The sequence below is a fragment of the Thamnophis sirtalis genome, unplaced genomic scaffold (assembly GCF_051295495.1).
Source record: "Thamnophis sirtalis isolate CommonGarterSnake01/CBP01778 unplaced genomic scaffold, rThaSir2_p1.2 scaffold_4, whole genome shotgun sequence".
In the NCBI taxonomy this organism is placed as follows: domain Eukaryota; kingdom Metazoa; phylum Chordata; class Lepidosauria; order Squamata; family Natricidae; genus Thamnophis; species Thamnophis sirtalis.
In genome coordinates, this window is record NW_028261384.1 from 126,751,423 (window position 1) to 126,767,370 (window position 15,948).

The 15,948-nt window shown below is 40.0% G+C and overlaps 4 protein-coding genes across 4 annotated transcripts in view; 1 reads left to right on the forward strand and 3 right to left on the reverse strand.

Annotated features, from left to right (window-relative positions):
• Positions 1 to 701: 701 nt before the first annotated feature.
• On the reverse strand, positions 702 to 1,711 carry LOC148046447 (vomeronasal type-2 receptor 26-like). The gene has a single exon (XM_087714151.1). It carries the CDS (start codon positions 1,596 to 1,598, stop codon positions 702 to 704), a length of 897 nt encoding a protein of 298 aa, XP_087570277.1. The 5' UTR covers positions 1,599 to 1,711.
• Positions 1,712 to 1,748: 37 nt separating this feature from the next.
• LOC148046448 (vomeronasal type-2 receptor 26-like) lies at positions 1,749 to 7,783 on the reverse strand. The gene is made up of 5 exons (XM_087714748.1): positions 7,613 to 7,783; positions 5,440 to 6,303; positions 4,116 to 4,205; positions 3,402 to 3,528; positions 1,749 to 1,945 (listed from the first exon to the last, which is right to left on the reverse strand). Exons 1-5 carry the CDS (start codon positions 7,781 to 7,783, stop codon positions 1,749 to 1,751), a joined length of 1,449 nt encoding a protein of 482 aa, XP_087570874.1.
• The window catches only part of LOC106549376 (ubiquitin carboxyl-terminal hydrolase CYLD), a 40,707-nt gene continuing 32,516 nt past the window's right edge, over positions 7,758 to 15,948 (reverse strand). The window contains exon 16 of the mRNA XM_087714150.1: positions 7,758 to 7,904. Within this exon, the coding sequence (XP_087570276.1) occupies positions 7,897 to 7,904 (8 nt within the window). The 3' untranslated portion in view covers positions 7,758 to 7,896. The remainder of the gene's footprint in view (positions 7,905 to 15,948) is intronic.
• On the forward strand, positions 13,192 to 14,140 carry LOC106549263 (olfactory receptor 5AP2-like). The gene has a single exon (XM_014066864.2). The coding sequence runs from the start codon at positions 13,211 to 13,213 to the stop codon at positions 14,138 to 14,140; it is 930 nt and encodes a 309-aa protein (XP_013922339.2). The 5' UTR covers positions 13,192 to 13,210.

A 15,948-nucleotide genomic window follows, 5' to 3' on the forward strand; every position in this document is an offset into this window, starting at 1 on the left:
TAATAGTTTATTTTTCTTATAAATTCTGAACTAAACCTGATAATTTGAAAGGGTATAATTCTAGGATAGTAATATTGGATTGGAATATTAAATGATTCAATTTTACTACAGATAATTAGAAATAATAGTACAGGATTAAAAATTGGCTGGAGGCAATAACAGGGGTTAAAATAGAATGGAAACCTGAAGTTTTTTTTAATTAGGAATAATGTCTGCGAAATACAAAAAAGAAATCCAGTATTTAATACTACATATAATTACGGCGGCAAGGATTGCCTTTGCCCAGAAATGGGAAAAAAAACTAACTCCAAGCGAAGATAAAATAATAAGAAAGATTATGGATTGGGCTGAAATGGACAAACTAACTAAAGAAATCCAGGGAAAAGAAGAATCAGAATTCTACCAGATATGGAATAAATGGTATAGGTGGATGGAGGAAAGAAACAAGAATCAATGAAGGAATGTAACAAAACTCAAAAAATAATAGTTATGAGTAAAATAAGAGGGTTAAGAATGGTGAAATCCAAATGAAATACAATAGAAGGGGAAATAATATAAGGTGAGCGGTATCGATTGATAATTGCTATTAGAAAGAACAGGAAGCTCCTGTTCGTATTGTATTGTGTAAATGTGGTGTACTTCTAAGTTTTGTGTATTTTACACGTTTCCTAATAAAAAAAGAAATAATAGTACAAATAATTTTATGTTTTCCTTCTTAACTGTTCTCTATTGTTTAGTGCAGGCTTCAAGAGAATGATGTAGCATTTAGAGAAAAAAATGCAAATCAATAACCCAACACTAGACGCTATAATGGAGAAGACCTCTACTGCAACCATGTATTTTCCTTTGGTGCTCAGATATGATGGAACAAAGGACAGCCAGACACTGCAGAAGACCAACATGCTGAAGGTGATAAACTTGGCTTCATTGAAAGCATCAGGCAATTTTCTAGCTAGAAAAGCCACTGTGAAACTGATAAAGGCAAGGAAGCCCATATAACCCAAAACACAGTAGAACATGAAGACTGAACCTTCATTACACTGCAGAAAGATTTCTTTTGCCCCTGAATTTGTGTCAGCATCTTGGAATGGGGGAGAAGTCGTCACCCATATAGTGCAAATAATTCCTTGAATTAAGCTGCAGCTTAACACAATGGACATGGCCAATCTTCTCCCCACCCATTTGGTCATCTTAGACCCAGGCTTGGTGGCCATGAAAGCCAGAACAACAATGATGGTTTTGGCCAAGACACAAGAAATGGCCACAGAGAAGATGACCCCGAAGGCAGTTTGGCGAAGGAGGCACGTCACCGTGCCTGGTTTTCCAAGGAATAACAATGAACAAAGAAAAGACAAGAAGAGAGCAATAAGGAGAGCATAGGTGAGATTCCGGTTGTTGGCTTTGACTATGGGAGTGTCCTGATGTTTAATAAAGATCCAAAGGACTCCAACTGTGACCAAAGAAAAGAAAAGAGCAGAACTGACCAAAATGATCCCCAGAGGTTCTTCATACATCAAAAACGTTGCAATCTTTGGAAGACACAAATCCTGGTTAGCATTTGCATATTGATCTTCTGGACACTGAAAGCAATCGTCCATATCTAGAAAATAAATCAGCAACTTACAAATTGCATGGAAATCCAAACTAAACAGTGTGTTTTTTATAATTTTCTGCCACCGAAAAAGGCGGGGATGTTGTCCACTGGCTCATCTCACTTTCGCATATAACCACCAGCCATTTTTTCACTATCAGAGGCCTTCAGGAACTTCTTCATACAGCAAGGCTAGCAAGGATTTCCTGGAGGCTACTGTAGGTGATAACAGAGCTCCAGATCGACCTTGCTGGGCAGTTTGGATGCAGATGGGCAGTTTGTGGCCGGTATCTCCTTCACTCATTGGAGCAGGCACAACAAGACACATGTCGTAGCCATGCCAGTGCCATCTACCTAGGTGAAGACAATATGTGGGCGGGAGAGTTTTTCTTCTCTTTCTCCCTCTCCCTCCATCCCTCCCTCCCTCCCTCCCTCCCTCTCTCTCTCTTCACCCACCTCCTGCTCTTTTCTCCTACTCTTCTCCTGCATTGCCTGGTCACAAGAGCTGAAGAAATGACAGTGGAGGTTTAAGCAGAGACACGATGACACCCAGAGGGGCGCTCCCCTCCACCATTTGTGGCAGGGTCTGCTTTATCGCATGCCTCCTTTCTTACTCCAGCCCCTCTCCTCCCCTTGCTCAACTGCTACTGCCAGGGTGCCGCCAGGGGAAGTGAAAGAAAGAGAGGATTCTGCCTACCAAGTATTCATCTGGCTATTGTCCAGAGGTGGGTTCTGCATCCCGTTGCAACCGGTACAGTGCAACAGGGCCAGGCATCCACCACATGAATGCACGCAGTATACACACACTCACATGCACAGCATGTACATACGTACTTACCACCCATGACGCTCCAGCTGAGCATTGCAAAGGCACTGTATGCTCCGTGCATGTGTGCAGAAGCCCTGAAAACCTCCAATACTGGTAATGAGCGTGGGTGGGTGGGTGGGCCCTCTGGAGCACCATACCAGAACTGTACCTAGTGCTCCCAGCAGGCACAGGTACGCCCGTACTGGGGCGTACCGGTCATAACCCATCACTGCTACCATCCTTAATCTGGTCAGATTCAGCATATAAATTTGCTGATTTTGAGTGTGCATGCATATGCACGCTTTTTATCCCCTGGTTGGGTATAAAAACAGCTTCTAAAGTACAGCTGATCATCTGAGTAATGAGAAAAGCAGGGGAAACCCAAAAGATCACTTCACTCACTAGCGCCTCATTAGGGCTGAAAAAAAGCTTCAAAAAAACTATATTTGGCATATAAATTGCACCCAAACTATTAACCTTTTGGGGGGGGGGGAGAAGTACATCTTATACTACAAAAAATATGGTATCTATCTATCTATCTATCTATCTATCTATCTATCTATCTATCTATCTATCTATCTATCTATCTATCTATCTATCTATCTATCTATCTATCTTACAGTCTATCTTACAGTCTATCTTACAGTCTATCTATCTATCTATCTATCTATCTATCTATCTATCTATCTATCTATCTATCTATCTATCTATCTATCTATCTCTATACAGTATCTCTCTCTCTGTCTCTCTCCAGTATCTATCTATCATCTATCTATCTCTATATCTCTATATCTACCTACCTATCTATCCATCCATCCATCCATCTACAAACACACACACACATATCCTGTAGGTATAGCTATATGTGCATATATATTTCCTACATTTTATATCATCCATTTGTCAACATTAATCTACAGTGCTGAATTAAACCTTTTTTTGCTGTTTTGACTCACAGTTTAATTAGGTATATTTCCAGGATACCATAAGGTAAGAACTCACCTACGTGGTTTGAAATCTTCCCATGTGGACATTTCAGACAATCATAACAACAAAATGGCTTCCCTTCTATCTTGCTCCTAGTATAACCTGAATGGCACTTCTTATTGCATAAAGACAGAGGTTGGACCTGTTCACAAAGGAAAGGAGAGAATGGTTTTCTCTGTCAAATTTCTAGTAAATTGTAATACAATGCTAAGGATGGTCCTTGAACAGTCATTCTCTTTCCCATTTGTGGTTAAACTTCTGTTTTAGGAAAGAATTAATTCAGTTGGAGAAAGTGTTCAGCCATACAACCATCCAGCACTACAGAGCATTAAATAAGTTAAGTAGCTTAATTAGGTTAAGGTAGTTAGGTATGTTTGAAAGCTAGATAGACCATTATTGCATTTGATTTTTCTACAACATCCAAAAATTTTGCAATATCCATATTTTTTAACATCTGTATGACTCTTGCTGAATGGGAAAACAGACTCTTTCAATATGACAAGAAACACCAGTTCTTAAATGCCCCCATAACTCCATTCACACATCCAATTTAGAAGACACGAAAGGGCTCAGCAGGTAGCTTCCAGATTTGTGTGGAGAACATTTAGGACTCTTGGAGAATTTGAAATATTCTCCACCTGAATTTCTTTGTAGGATTTGGTATTAGCAGACCCTAAGGGATTAAAAAAAAAGATATTTGTCTACAAGTCAAAATTGAACTGGACATACCTGATTAAACCTCTTTGGCCATATAATATCATCCTCATTAATAGTGAACCATTGGGAATCCATGGGTTCCATCCTTCCAACTCTGACTCTCTGAAAAGAGAGATTTGGGAATATGATCCAATTCATAATATCAAATCCAGTATCCAATTTTCCATTTTGATTGAAAGCAATCTTTTGTCCAACAGTGTTATTAAATGAGACTCGTCTCATTAATTGGTTAAGCTAAATGGGAAAAGAGAGAGAGACAGACAGACAGACAGACAGACAGACAGACAGACAGAGATGGGGTGTCAAGGTTTCAAGTAATAGATCCGTTGCAAGCAAAAACTCGGACGCAGATGAATTCCTCAAAGAATAACTTTATTGGAAATATCATATTGGCACATATCTGGTGAAAACCAACTCTGAGGGACCACTTGTTTTTCACACAATTAAAAGTTTTTTTCTCTCAATCACACAAAAATTCACATGGCCCAATCATGGCAGCATCCGCAGGTCTGGTGACATCACTCCTCCTTCCTTCAGCCAGGTGCGAGAATGTCCTTGGTTCCCTGGGGAAAGTATCTTATTTTGACTATACAAGCCTTGCTAATCTCTAATCCCTCCCCTCCCTCAGCTCCAGTGTGGCAACACTGAAACTCCAAAATGGCTTCGGCCAGATCAGCTTCAGGGTTGACATAAGGTAATTCAAGATGATAAGATTCATATCACATTTCAAAGGTACCAATATTTTTTCAATGTTTAAGAGAGATGAGTAGGCAATGCAATAATAATAAATGTTTTTGATAACCTTTGGAACATGTATATTCATGTTTTACAATATAAAGTATATATTGCAAAACCAAATAAAGTAAATGGCATAAGACATTTTAAACACTTGTCTTAATGAATGTGCAGGTATTATAATATTGTATATGCAGATATCTTTTTATACATTATTTGGATTATAGTTAGCCAGAAGGTGACATTTAGCAAAACTACATGTTTTGCTAAGAACATGGAAGAATGGATTAATTTAGGTTTGGAATAAGGATAATAAATATGTGGTGTGATGGCCAACAGGTAGAGCTCTTGCCTCACAATCAGGAGGCTGTGAGTTCAATCCTAGGTAGAGGCAGATATTTCTCTCTCTGGGCATACTGAGAATATATCTGCTGAAGAAAACTCCACATTGGCGACGTGAATGACATCCAGCCATTAAAACACTCTATTTGCTCCATTCAGTTCACCAGACACAATAGATTATGGGGCCGGTAAAAGAAGATGATGATTAGGATGGCAAACATGATGAGCATCCAGTAATTGACCTGGCTTGAGTATTTACTTTCCAGAGCTTTTGATCCAGATGGTCCAGTTTGGCTTCATGTCCTCTAGCTCTGTATTCCACCATCAATGAATGGAAGTCATGCAAAGCATGTGCCACCACATGGATGGCATTGTAGATGCAGTAGCTATGGCTAGTCATGTCCATTTCAAACACAGATGTAGGAAGAGTTTCCAGTTTCTCCTTCCCAGTGCAGGGAACCTCATTTTTATCTTCATTCATAACAGAGATGGAGAAGGAACATTCAAAGGCACTTTCCCAGAAGATCTTGATAAAGCTATTTTCTTTTTCTAAGATGGGGTTCTTCATCTGAACAAATTCTTGGAATCCTGACACCTTCTCTGAATGAATTGCAAAAGACAGAGAACCATGGAGGAAGACTAGGTCACTATTCCTCAGAAAGGAAAGCGAAGTGAAGTCCATCTCAGCTGTCATAACCCAGATTTTACCCTGTCTCCATAATGGTGCATCTTCCTCTTTCAAATTAGTGGAAAGAAGCCTCAAAATTAAAATTCCAGAAATTTCACCATGGACCAGTAGTACATTAACAGTGCTTTTCATAACCACCATGTACATTACAAGTCCCATGTCCACCACCTCAGCAATGTTATTCGAATAATCAACAATGGGAAATCTTTCAATGAAGTCTAGACAGATCCCCTTCTGGGATAACCTAGGAACCAGATCTTGTATGAACTTCTCACCATTATCACTATCCCCAGTCAATATGCCAATCCACGTCCATTGAAAATGCAACAGTAATTGAAAGATTCCTTTATATTGATGGTCCATAATCGGGAACATTTGTTGATACAGAATAGCTTCTTTTTCTGTACTACTTTCAGTGGAGGAACCATACATTAACTTCAAAAAACAAAACAAAACAGGAAATAGGCAACAGGACACTTATTCTCTCTCTTTTTTTTTAAAAAAAAAAGATATTATTCAGCCATTTAAATGATGATAGATATTAATACACATTCCTGTTTGATTTTCAAATTTTATAGTGCAACAGACAATAGAAAAAATTATCTTATAGTACATTAGATGCTCTGAATGTAAAATTCCTGTTAGAATCCATCCAGTTTCTTCAATTCTGTTGTCTCAATTGCTGTCATTTTCTACAGCATACAGCATATTTCCTAAATTCACCCCACATTTCTTTCTCTTCCTTCAATAATATTAAAAGGAACTGATAGATAGTCCCATAAAATACTTTTTATATTTTTACTGTTCTTAGAATGTTCTAGATGCAATCCTAACTTGCATTAACAGAAGGATTCAATCAAGGTCACATACAGTACTAATACCACTCTATAAAGCCTTAGTAAGACCACACCTAGAATAATGCATCCAGTTTTAGTCACCACAGTATTAAAAGATGTTGAGACTCTAGAAAAAGTGCAGAGAAGAGCAACCAGGATGATTAGGGGACTGATGGCTAAAACATATGATGAACGGTTGCAGGAACTGGACATGGCTAGACTAGTGAAGAGAAGGACCAGGGGAGACATGATGGCAGTTTTCCAATATTTGAGGGGCTGCCACAGAGAGGAGGGGATCAAGTTATTTTCTAAGTCACTTGAAGGTCAGGCAAGGAATAATGGATTGAAACTGGTTAAGCCTAGAAATGGCTGGTCAACCTAGAAATAATGATAATTTTTCTGACCGTGAGAACAATCAAGCAATGTTACAGCTTGCCTTCAAAAGTTGTGGTAGCTTCATCACTGAAAGCTTTCAAGAAGAGACTGGGCTGTGATTTGACAGAAATTGTGTAGGGTCTTCTGCTTGAACAGTGGGTTGGAGTAGATGACCTACAAGGTCTTTCCAACTCTGTTATTCAGTATTTTGTATTTATTCTGTATTTATCTGTATATTTTTTGTAATTGTTTTTCTTCAATCAAACATTAATAGTTAATTAATCCTTGGGAAGGCACAGCATACTTGTTGATTTTTAGATCTTTCGAACAATACAAGATCTAAAGGCTTAAGGTCATAACCTTAAAGTCTTTAGTATGCCACAGCAGAATTCTCTTGCAGTATATAGAAGTCATCAATTTTTGTGAAAATGATTCTCTTTATATCAAAAATATAGCATAAACATATCCATTACAATAAGGGAACAGTACATGGATGGTTATCTATTTGATCTGGGCTCCATCAAAGCTGATACCTGTGGCATCTTGTAAAGGGACAGGATGGTAGCCATGTGTAGACACACATCAGCAGTAGGTCCTCCAATGACTGCTATTGGTTGGTGCTGTGTATCACAGTTGTAGTTAGAGATGAACTGGCCCTTTGTAGAGAAAAGTTCCAGTGAGGCACGATACGTCCAACTTGTCATGAAGTAGGTGTTATAGATCTGAAAACCAAGAGTGTGATTGGGTAAAAGATGAGGGTTTCTGTTGATTTCTTTGATGGCAAATTCTAGGGCCAAGATGTGCTGGTAGATTGAAGTCATGATCCTGAAAAGGAAATACATATTTTTTTAACTATGCATTCAATTAAAATGAAAGGACATAACATACAGCTGAACTTACTAAATTAGTATTGCAATTATTTTGAAATGAATGAGAAGTGTCATAACTGACTGTTTTGCCTTTGAAAAATACCAGTTATGAAAATGATTCTTCTCTTCCTTACTATTATCTATCTCTTACCAGTTATGACTATAACCATGTTGCTTGTATCTTTCTATTTATATTGTTTCCTAGTGTGATTTGATAGCTTATCGGCAACCTTGACTATCACTGTGTTGTATCTTTATTCTTGATGAATGTATTATTCTCCTTATGTACACTGAGAGCATATACACCATAGACAAATTCCTTGTGTATCCAATCACACTTGGCCAATAAAGAATTATGTTCTATTCTATAAGACATAGCCAATCCATTGCCCAGGAAAGCATTTTGGGATACTCACTGCAAGAGATGAGATTTACTCACTGAGCAGGGGGATCCACTCACTACTGCAAATCACATCTTTCAGCTTTAGCAGTATATAAATATTCCAATCATTCCATCAAAAAGAATTTTATCTGAGGTTCCTTCTACTCTAGGAATGCTTTCCCATCATAGAGCTGGAGCTTAGCTGTTCTTCCTCCTTTTCTCATATTTGGTGTTATATATCCTTTTCCTGAATACAAAATTCTATTTTTGTGAAATGCTTGATGATTTTCACATAATCATGGAAAAAAATGAAGGGGAAAAAAAGAAATATTTTTCCCCTCAGGATATAATCAATCACAATACGGAGGATGTGAGTTAAATCCTAAGTAGAGGCAGATATTTCTCTCTCTGGGCATATTGAGAATATATCTGCTGAAGAAAACTCCACATTGGCGACATGAATGGCACCCAGGCAGTAAACACTAGCTCCATTCAGTTGCCCAAGACCAACCACGCAAGGAATTAAAGCAATAGCAATAGCGCTTATATACTGCTTCACAGTGCTTTACAAACCTGTTTAAGAAGTTTACAGAGTCAGCCTAATACCTCCCAACAATCTGGGTCCTCATTTTACCCACCTCGGAAGGATGGAAGGCTGAGTCAACCTTTTGCAGGTCAGGATCGAACTCCTGACAGTGGGAAGGCAAAGTTAGCCTGCAATACTGCATTTTAACGACTGCGTCCCCACAACTTTCCTATGGCATAAGTTTTCCTGCTTGAAGCAGGGGGTTGGACTAGAAGACCTCCAAGATCCCTTTCAACTCTGTTATTCTGTTCTGTTCATGGGTTATGGATGAGGTTAATGAAAAGAAATATGGTGATTCTGGAAAGAAGGACGAGGAGTAGAGGGTAGATGACTAGAGTGACATCCACCAAAGAAGATATGTTGGCAATCACTGGAAGCGATAAATATGAAAAGGTGTTTGAGGTGTAATTAATTTATTTTCTGTTAGTAAAATATTATACAGCGTGATTCCTCTAACGAACCTCAATCAATGCATGCGTAACAAGTACAAATACAAACTCTAAATTTTCTAATCCTCGCATAATGGATAATGGGTCATGGATAAAGCTTATGAAACTGAAATGTTGATGGAAAAGGAGGAAGAGTAGGAGGACAAAGATCCAGCAAAAAAAATACGTCAATGATCACAAGTAAGGCTAACATAAACATGAAAAAAATCTTCAGAGTTCAATTTAATTTGTGTTCTCTGTATAAAATCTTACACAGTGTCCTCAAAGAGCTCCTTAGAGGGTTGTTTGCTGAAGTCTATCATTGTCTGGAAGACGTAGAGTTGAGAGAGCAAATTCACAACAATGACATTTCCTGACTGATACTGCTTGTGAAGAAAAGGCAGAGGGTCACTTATGCTGCATTGAGCTCTACGAATCTTGCACATCATTGGAGGTAAAATCAGACTAACCAAAGCTGCAAATATCATCACCTTCGACAATAGCATTTCCTCTGTAAGCCAATTTCACCGCTCCATCATTCTCTTTCATTAAATATAATTCTACTTGAGCTAATAGCTCAGCCATCCCCCAGGATTTAGAGGTGAATTTGAAGTAATTACACAGGGATTCATAATTGCAATAGAAAAGTCCCCAATTTCAAAAGCAAAGCTCTGGGAAACTTTGAACAAGAAAACATTGCCAATTTAGCTAAGATTACTTTTAGCATCTCATAGTGTAGTAGTAAAACATACAGATGTTTCTGATGACTGAGAGCAAGAAAAAAATCTTAACTAATATTTGTTGTTATTAGTTGAGAAGTTGTGTCTGACCCATCAAGACCCCATGGACAACATTCCTCCAGACCTTCCTGTCCTCTACCATCCTCTGGAGTCCATTTAAGCTCACACCTACTGCTTCGGTGACTCCATCCAGCCACCTCATTCTGTCGTCTCTTTCTTCTTTTGCCCTCCATCTTTCCCAGCATGAGGCTCTCCTCCAGTGAGTCCTTCCTTCTCCTTAGGTGCCCAAAATATATGAGTTTCCTCTACAGGATCTGGCCTTCTAAAGAGCAGTCATGGTTGATCTCTCCTAGGACTGACCAGTTCGATCGCCTTGCAGTCCAATGGACTTGCAGAAGTCTTGTCCAACACCATAGTTCAATTGAGGGTGAGCTGAGCACCGTCAATTCTTTGGAGCTTAGACTTTGTTATGGTCCAATTTTCATAGCCAAGCATTGCAACTGGGAAAACCATAGCCTTGACTATACACACTTTTGTTGGCAGAGTGATGTCTCTGCTTTTTAGTATGCTATCTAGATTTGCCATAGCTTTCCTCCCCAAGAGCAAGCGTCTTTTAATTTCTTGGCTGCAGTCCCCATCTGTGGTGATCTTGGAGCCCAGGAAAATAAAGTCTGTTATTATCTCCATTTTCTTCCCATCTATTTGCCAGGAATTGAGAGGGCTGGAGAAGTAAGTTTTCTTCACATGTCTTAATGCTACAATAACATTGAACAGAATCACTTTATTGGGGAGGTGAGCGGCATATAAATTTAATAAATAAACAAGTTAAAGAAACATGAGCATATATCTGGATTTGGCTAGATTCACTTTTAGACTTTGTTTTTCCAAAAGTTCAGGCATTGTTTATGACACACCCCTGACCAAGAGCTTGTTTACTTATTTATATGTTTATGAAATGTGTATGATGTCCATCTCTCTACCAAGCGACTCTGGGCAGTACTTTTAGCCAAACTCATCCAATTCCCAGGAAAACTGTAAAAAGGTAGAAAAAAAGTGTAAAAGAGTAGATGTATGTAAACAAGATGGAATTGTTTAAGTCTGTGGAACATCACAATGCAGGTAGAAAAGGCACGAAATTTGCATTGTGGCAGATATCCCTGAACATAAAGGTAAAGGTTCCTTTTGCACATATGTGCTAGTCGTTCCCAACTCTAGGGGGTGGTGCTCATCTCCATTTCAAAACCAAAGAGCCAGTGCTGTCTGAATACATCTCCATGGTCATGTGGCTGACATAACTAAATGCCAAAGGTGCATGGAACGCTGTTACCTTCCCATCAAAGGTGGTCCCTATTTTTCTACTTGTATTTTTACGTGCTTTCGAACTGCTAGGTTGGCAGAAGCTGGGACAAGTAATGGGAGCTCGCTCCATTATGCGGCCCTAGGGATTTGAACTGCCAACCTTTCTGATTGATAAGCTCAGCATCTTAGCCACTGAGCCACCACGCCCCCTATCCCTGAACATAAATACAAACATTTGTCATATTTCTTCATCTCGGACTGTCGGTGCTGTGGAACTAAGGCTAAAAATATTAGACAAACAATGATTATGATTAAAAACTTTTACATTACAAAAGGCACAACAGTTTAAAAACGATAGAAAAAACATATTAGGCTGACGAGATAGCTGTTAATTACCCTTGAGCCATGTCAATACTTCTTAGTTATCTCCTCAGGTCCCCAAGCCTGAGGAGATAACTGAGTCTGGGGGGATTTCAGGAAAGTTAAAAAGGATGGGGGACAGCCTCACTTCGGGGGTTCCCTTCCAAACACCCAGCTTAACTAATCCCCGTTCAACTCTCCCCCAGAAGAGAGAATTATTACTCAGTGGGAAAACCCACATAATCAGGTTTGTAAGGCAGAGAGGTTCTCCTCTAGAACTGGTTGCTTTGGAAAATAGTTCGACTCTTCGCGCGGCCAGGTATAAGTAGAGCCCATCTACCAGCCCATAGGTAAGAAAAGAGTGACAAACTGGCGTCACGGCGCTAGAAGTGATCGGAGCGGGAAACAGAAACGGGTAGCCCAGGATTATAACCTAAGCCGCCGCCTTCTCTTCCGATCCGTCCTCCTGTCCGCTCCTGTAGCAGTTCGCGGAGAGGTGTATGGGCGCGATGAGCGCACTAATTCACGGCAGCAAAGTCAGCCTGACTTGCGGCTTTTTCCGTCCCATCCAGCCTGCGAGAGAAAGGGGTACCTGAGCTCATCCCCCGGCTCACTCCTCCGACCTCCAGGCGCCAGTCGAGGTTGGCACCGGATCTATGGGCTTGATAAACGCGGGAGGACGCAGACGGCGAGTCCATCGGCAACGGCTTCTCCGCGCGCGAGAAAAAAAACTTGCTTCTCCACAAAAGGGGAAATAACCGAGAAGATCCAAGTCAGTCATCAGTCCACGTAAGTGCCATCAAAATCCACTAATTTAACCATCCAACGGAGGGGGACAAACCATCTAGTTTTCTGATCTATTAGAAATCTTCAGGGTTTCTTTTTTCTCTGTCTCTGTCTCTCCCTCCCTCTCCGTCTTTCTCCCCTTCTCTCTCTCCCTCCGTCTCCCCCTCTCTCTCTCTTCCCCCTTCTCCCTCTCCCCCTGTCTCTGTGTCTCTCCCTTCTCTCTCCCTCCGTCTCCCCGCTTCTCTCTCTCTCCCCTCTGCTTGTTTCTCTCCCCCTTCTCCCTCCCTCTCTTTCCCCCTTCCCTCTCCCCTTCTCTCTCTCTCCCCTCTGCCTCTGTCTCTCCCCCTTCTCCCTCTGTGTATCTTTCCCTCCAGTTCCCTCTGTGTCTTTCCCCCTTCTCTCTCCTCCCTCTCCCCCTTCTCTCTTTCTCCCTTCTCCCTCTTTCTCTCCCTTCTCTCTCTCTCTCCCCTCTGCCTCTCCCCCCTTCTCCCTCTGTGTATCTTTCCCTCCAGTTCCTTCTGTGTCTCTCCTCCCTCTCTCCCCCTTCTCTCTCTCTCTCCCCTCTGCCTCTGTCTCTCTCCCTCGAAATAGCTTTTCTTGTACCTATGGTTGATATTTTGGTAAGTTTTGTCTCGTGGTCACTGTTTCTTCTTGTATTTTTTTGTGTAGGTAGGAAACAGAATGGAGGTTGAGAATCTCACCTCTATTAGGGAGTTTCTCTTGTTGGGACTTTCTGCTCATCACAAAATCCGGATGATACTCTTCTCCACAATTCTCCTCATCTATTCTCTTACCCTTCTGGGGAATCTGGCAGTTATCATGTTGGTTCAGCTCAACCCCAACCTCCACACTCCTATGTACTTCTTTCTGAGCCATTTCTCCTTCCTGGAGATCTGTTACACCACTAGCACCATTCCCCAAATGTTGGCTCACCTCCTGTCAGGTAACGGAACCATCTCCTTTATCCGTTGTGCAATTCAGGGGTATATAAGCACAACTTTCGGTGGCACGGAATGCTTTCTGCTGGCTGTCATGGCCTATGACCGCTATTTGGCCATCTGTCATCCCTTGACCTATGCTATAACTATGGACAAGAGGCATCGATGGATGCTAACCACGGTTTGCTGGGCAATTTGTTTCCTAACTTCAGCTATCAACATCGCTGTGACTTTTCAGCACACTTTCTGTGGCTCCAACCATATCAACCACTTTTTCTGCGAGCTACCCTTAGTAGTTAAGCTTGCATGCGGCGACACCAATATAACAGAAATTATTCTGTTTTGGACATCGGTCCTGGTAATCGTTAGTCCACTTATAGTTGTTTTGACCTCCTACGCACGTATCCTGATCATGGTGTTCCAGATGAGGTCAACAGCTAGTTGGCACAAGGCTTTCTCCACCTGTGCCTCCCATTTGGCAGTGGTCACCTTGTTCTATGGCACCCTCATCTCTATGTACCTGAAACAAAAGTCTGAGTCGGCTTCCAATCTTAACAAACAAATTGCTGTCTTTTATACTGTGGTGACTCCCTTAATCAACCCTATCATTTACACCCTGCGGAACAAGGATATCCACAAGGCAGTGGCCAAAATTCTAAAACGGAGGCCCTAAAGGCAAAATAACACAAGGAGAGATTCCCTAATGCCTTTAACTGATCCAGTTCAATTATTTTGTTTAACTGGGTATTTTTCAGATGGTTCAAAACTTCAACTTCCAGAAACTCTCAAAAAGGGTGAGATTTCCCCAACCTGGGCATAACTCCATGTCCTTCACATAAGGATACATATTCTCTTCCTGTGGTCTTCTCGGGTTGGATCATTCTGAAGAAAGGCTTCTACCTTAATATATCATAGTCCTCTACACAGTGGTGGGATTCAGTTAGGTTTACCACTGATTTGCAACTGTGAGTACGTATGCATGCGACCTTCTATGCATGCACTTTGTTCACGCAAGGGGCATTGAAAATGAGGCTACATAGGAAGTTTTGGAGCTGGGGTGTGTGTGTCCAAACTGGCTGAATACCACCTCTGACTCTAAGTAACAGGAGAACCTAGGTATAGTATTTTGCAATATTTAATGTCCTTGTTCCTATTAACAGGCTTAATAGTGTTTCTCATCATGCTGGATCTGGTGGCTTGTGCTTCTGGAAGCAGAGTCATAGGAACTGGATAAATAGATATTAAGGAATTTAGAACCTTCTATTGCTTTCTGGTAGCTGGAATCCCATTAGCCCTTGTATGAGCATAATTCATGGCGTCTTCTCTAATGAGTAGGCAATAAGTGTGAGTGAGCAAATGCATCAGCCAGGTTTAGAAAGTGTGCCATGCGCTGTGAAGTCTAAGCTGTGAGTTTTGTAATCAATGAGTTGCTTTTCCAGGTGCTTTTTTCTTCTTCTAGACAACTAGGTAGTAAAAATTTTCACACATCTGCTTTCAAAGATTCTCACAACATAATTAAGTAAAGCCATTTTAATGCAATGCATGACTCAGTATTCTGAGTTAAATTCACTAACTGATTTAAATATCCCCTTTTTAATGTTCTCACAACACTCTACCCTTTCACTGACCTGTAAACAGAGCCTTAATATAATTTGCATTTTAAACACATTGTAGTGTATAATATTGTTTTAAGTTAAATTCAAAGACAGACCTAACATGTCTATTGGCAGATAAGCCCAAAATTCTAGGGGCCAAAATCACACCAAAAATTCAGTTTATCCACAGATGGGATTATCCATGAGAATATGTGCTGATGCTTTTCTAAAATGTTTATATTTCCCATATATACTTACATATAAATAAGATAAGCAGAACCTCGAATTATGAATCAAAATACCACAAAAACAAGCCATTTTACTTATTGATGGCTTATTTTTCTTTGTATACAGGTTAAAATATTAGAGGTTCTTGCTTATTCATGACTGGACTTACACAACAGCATGTATAATTTTTTTCCCACATGAGAGCACATGGTGAGATGGTTGATTCCTTAAGAGAAATGCTAATTTTTCCAGATTTTCATTATTTTAAATTTTTTAAAAAGTTTTTACTGTCTATGCCATAATTCAATATTGTGCAATGTGATACTCAATGCTTGAAGATAGCTAAATTTTACAAATACACCTTATTTTTAAAAGATTGAGCAGCCTTTAAAGCAATAAAAATCAAGCAGTAACCAAGCCATAGTTTCAACATTGCAACTCCTGCTTTTCCCAATATAGAAAAACCGTTAAATCTCTTTAAAAAAACTCTTTTTATAGCTTTTGTAAAATAAAGGCAACTATTGGAAAAACAAGGCAACATTGGGAAAGATAAAAAATATTTTGATAATATACTTTGCCAAAAGGGGGGGGAAAATACACTCTCACAGAAAGTTCTTCTAAAAAGTGGGGAGGGGGAGAACGAAAAAGAAAAAAAAAA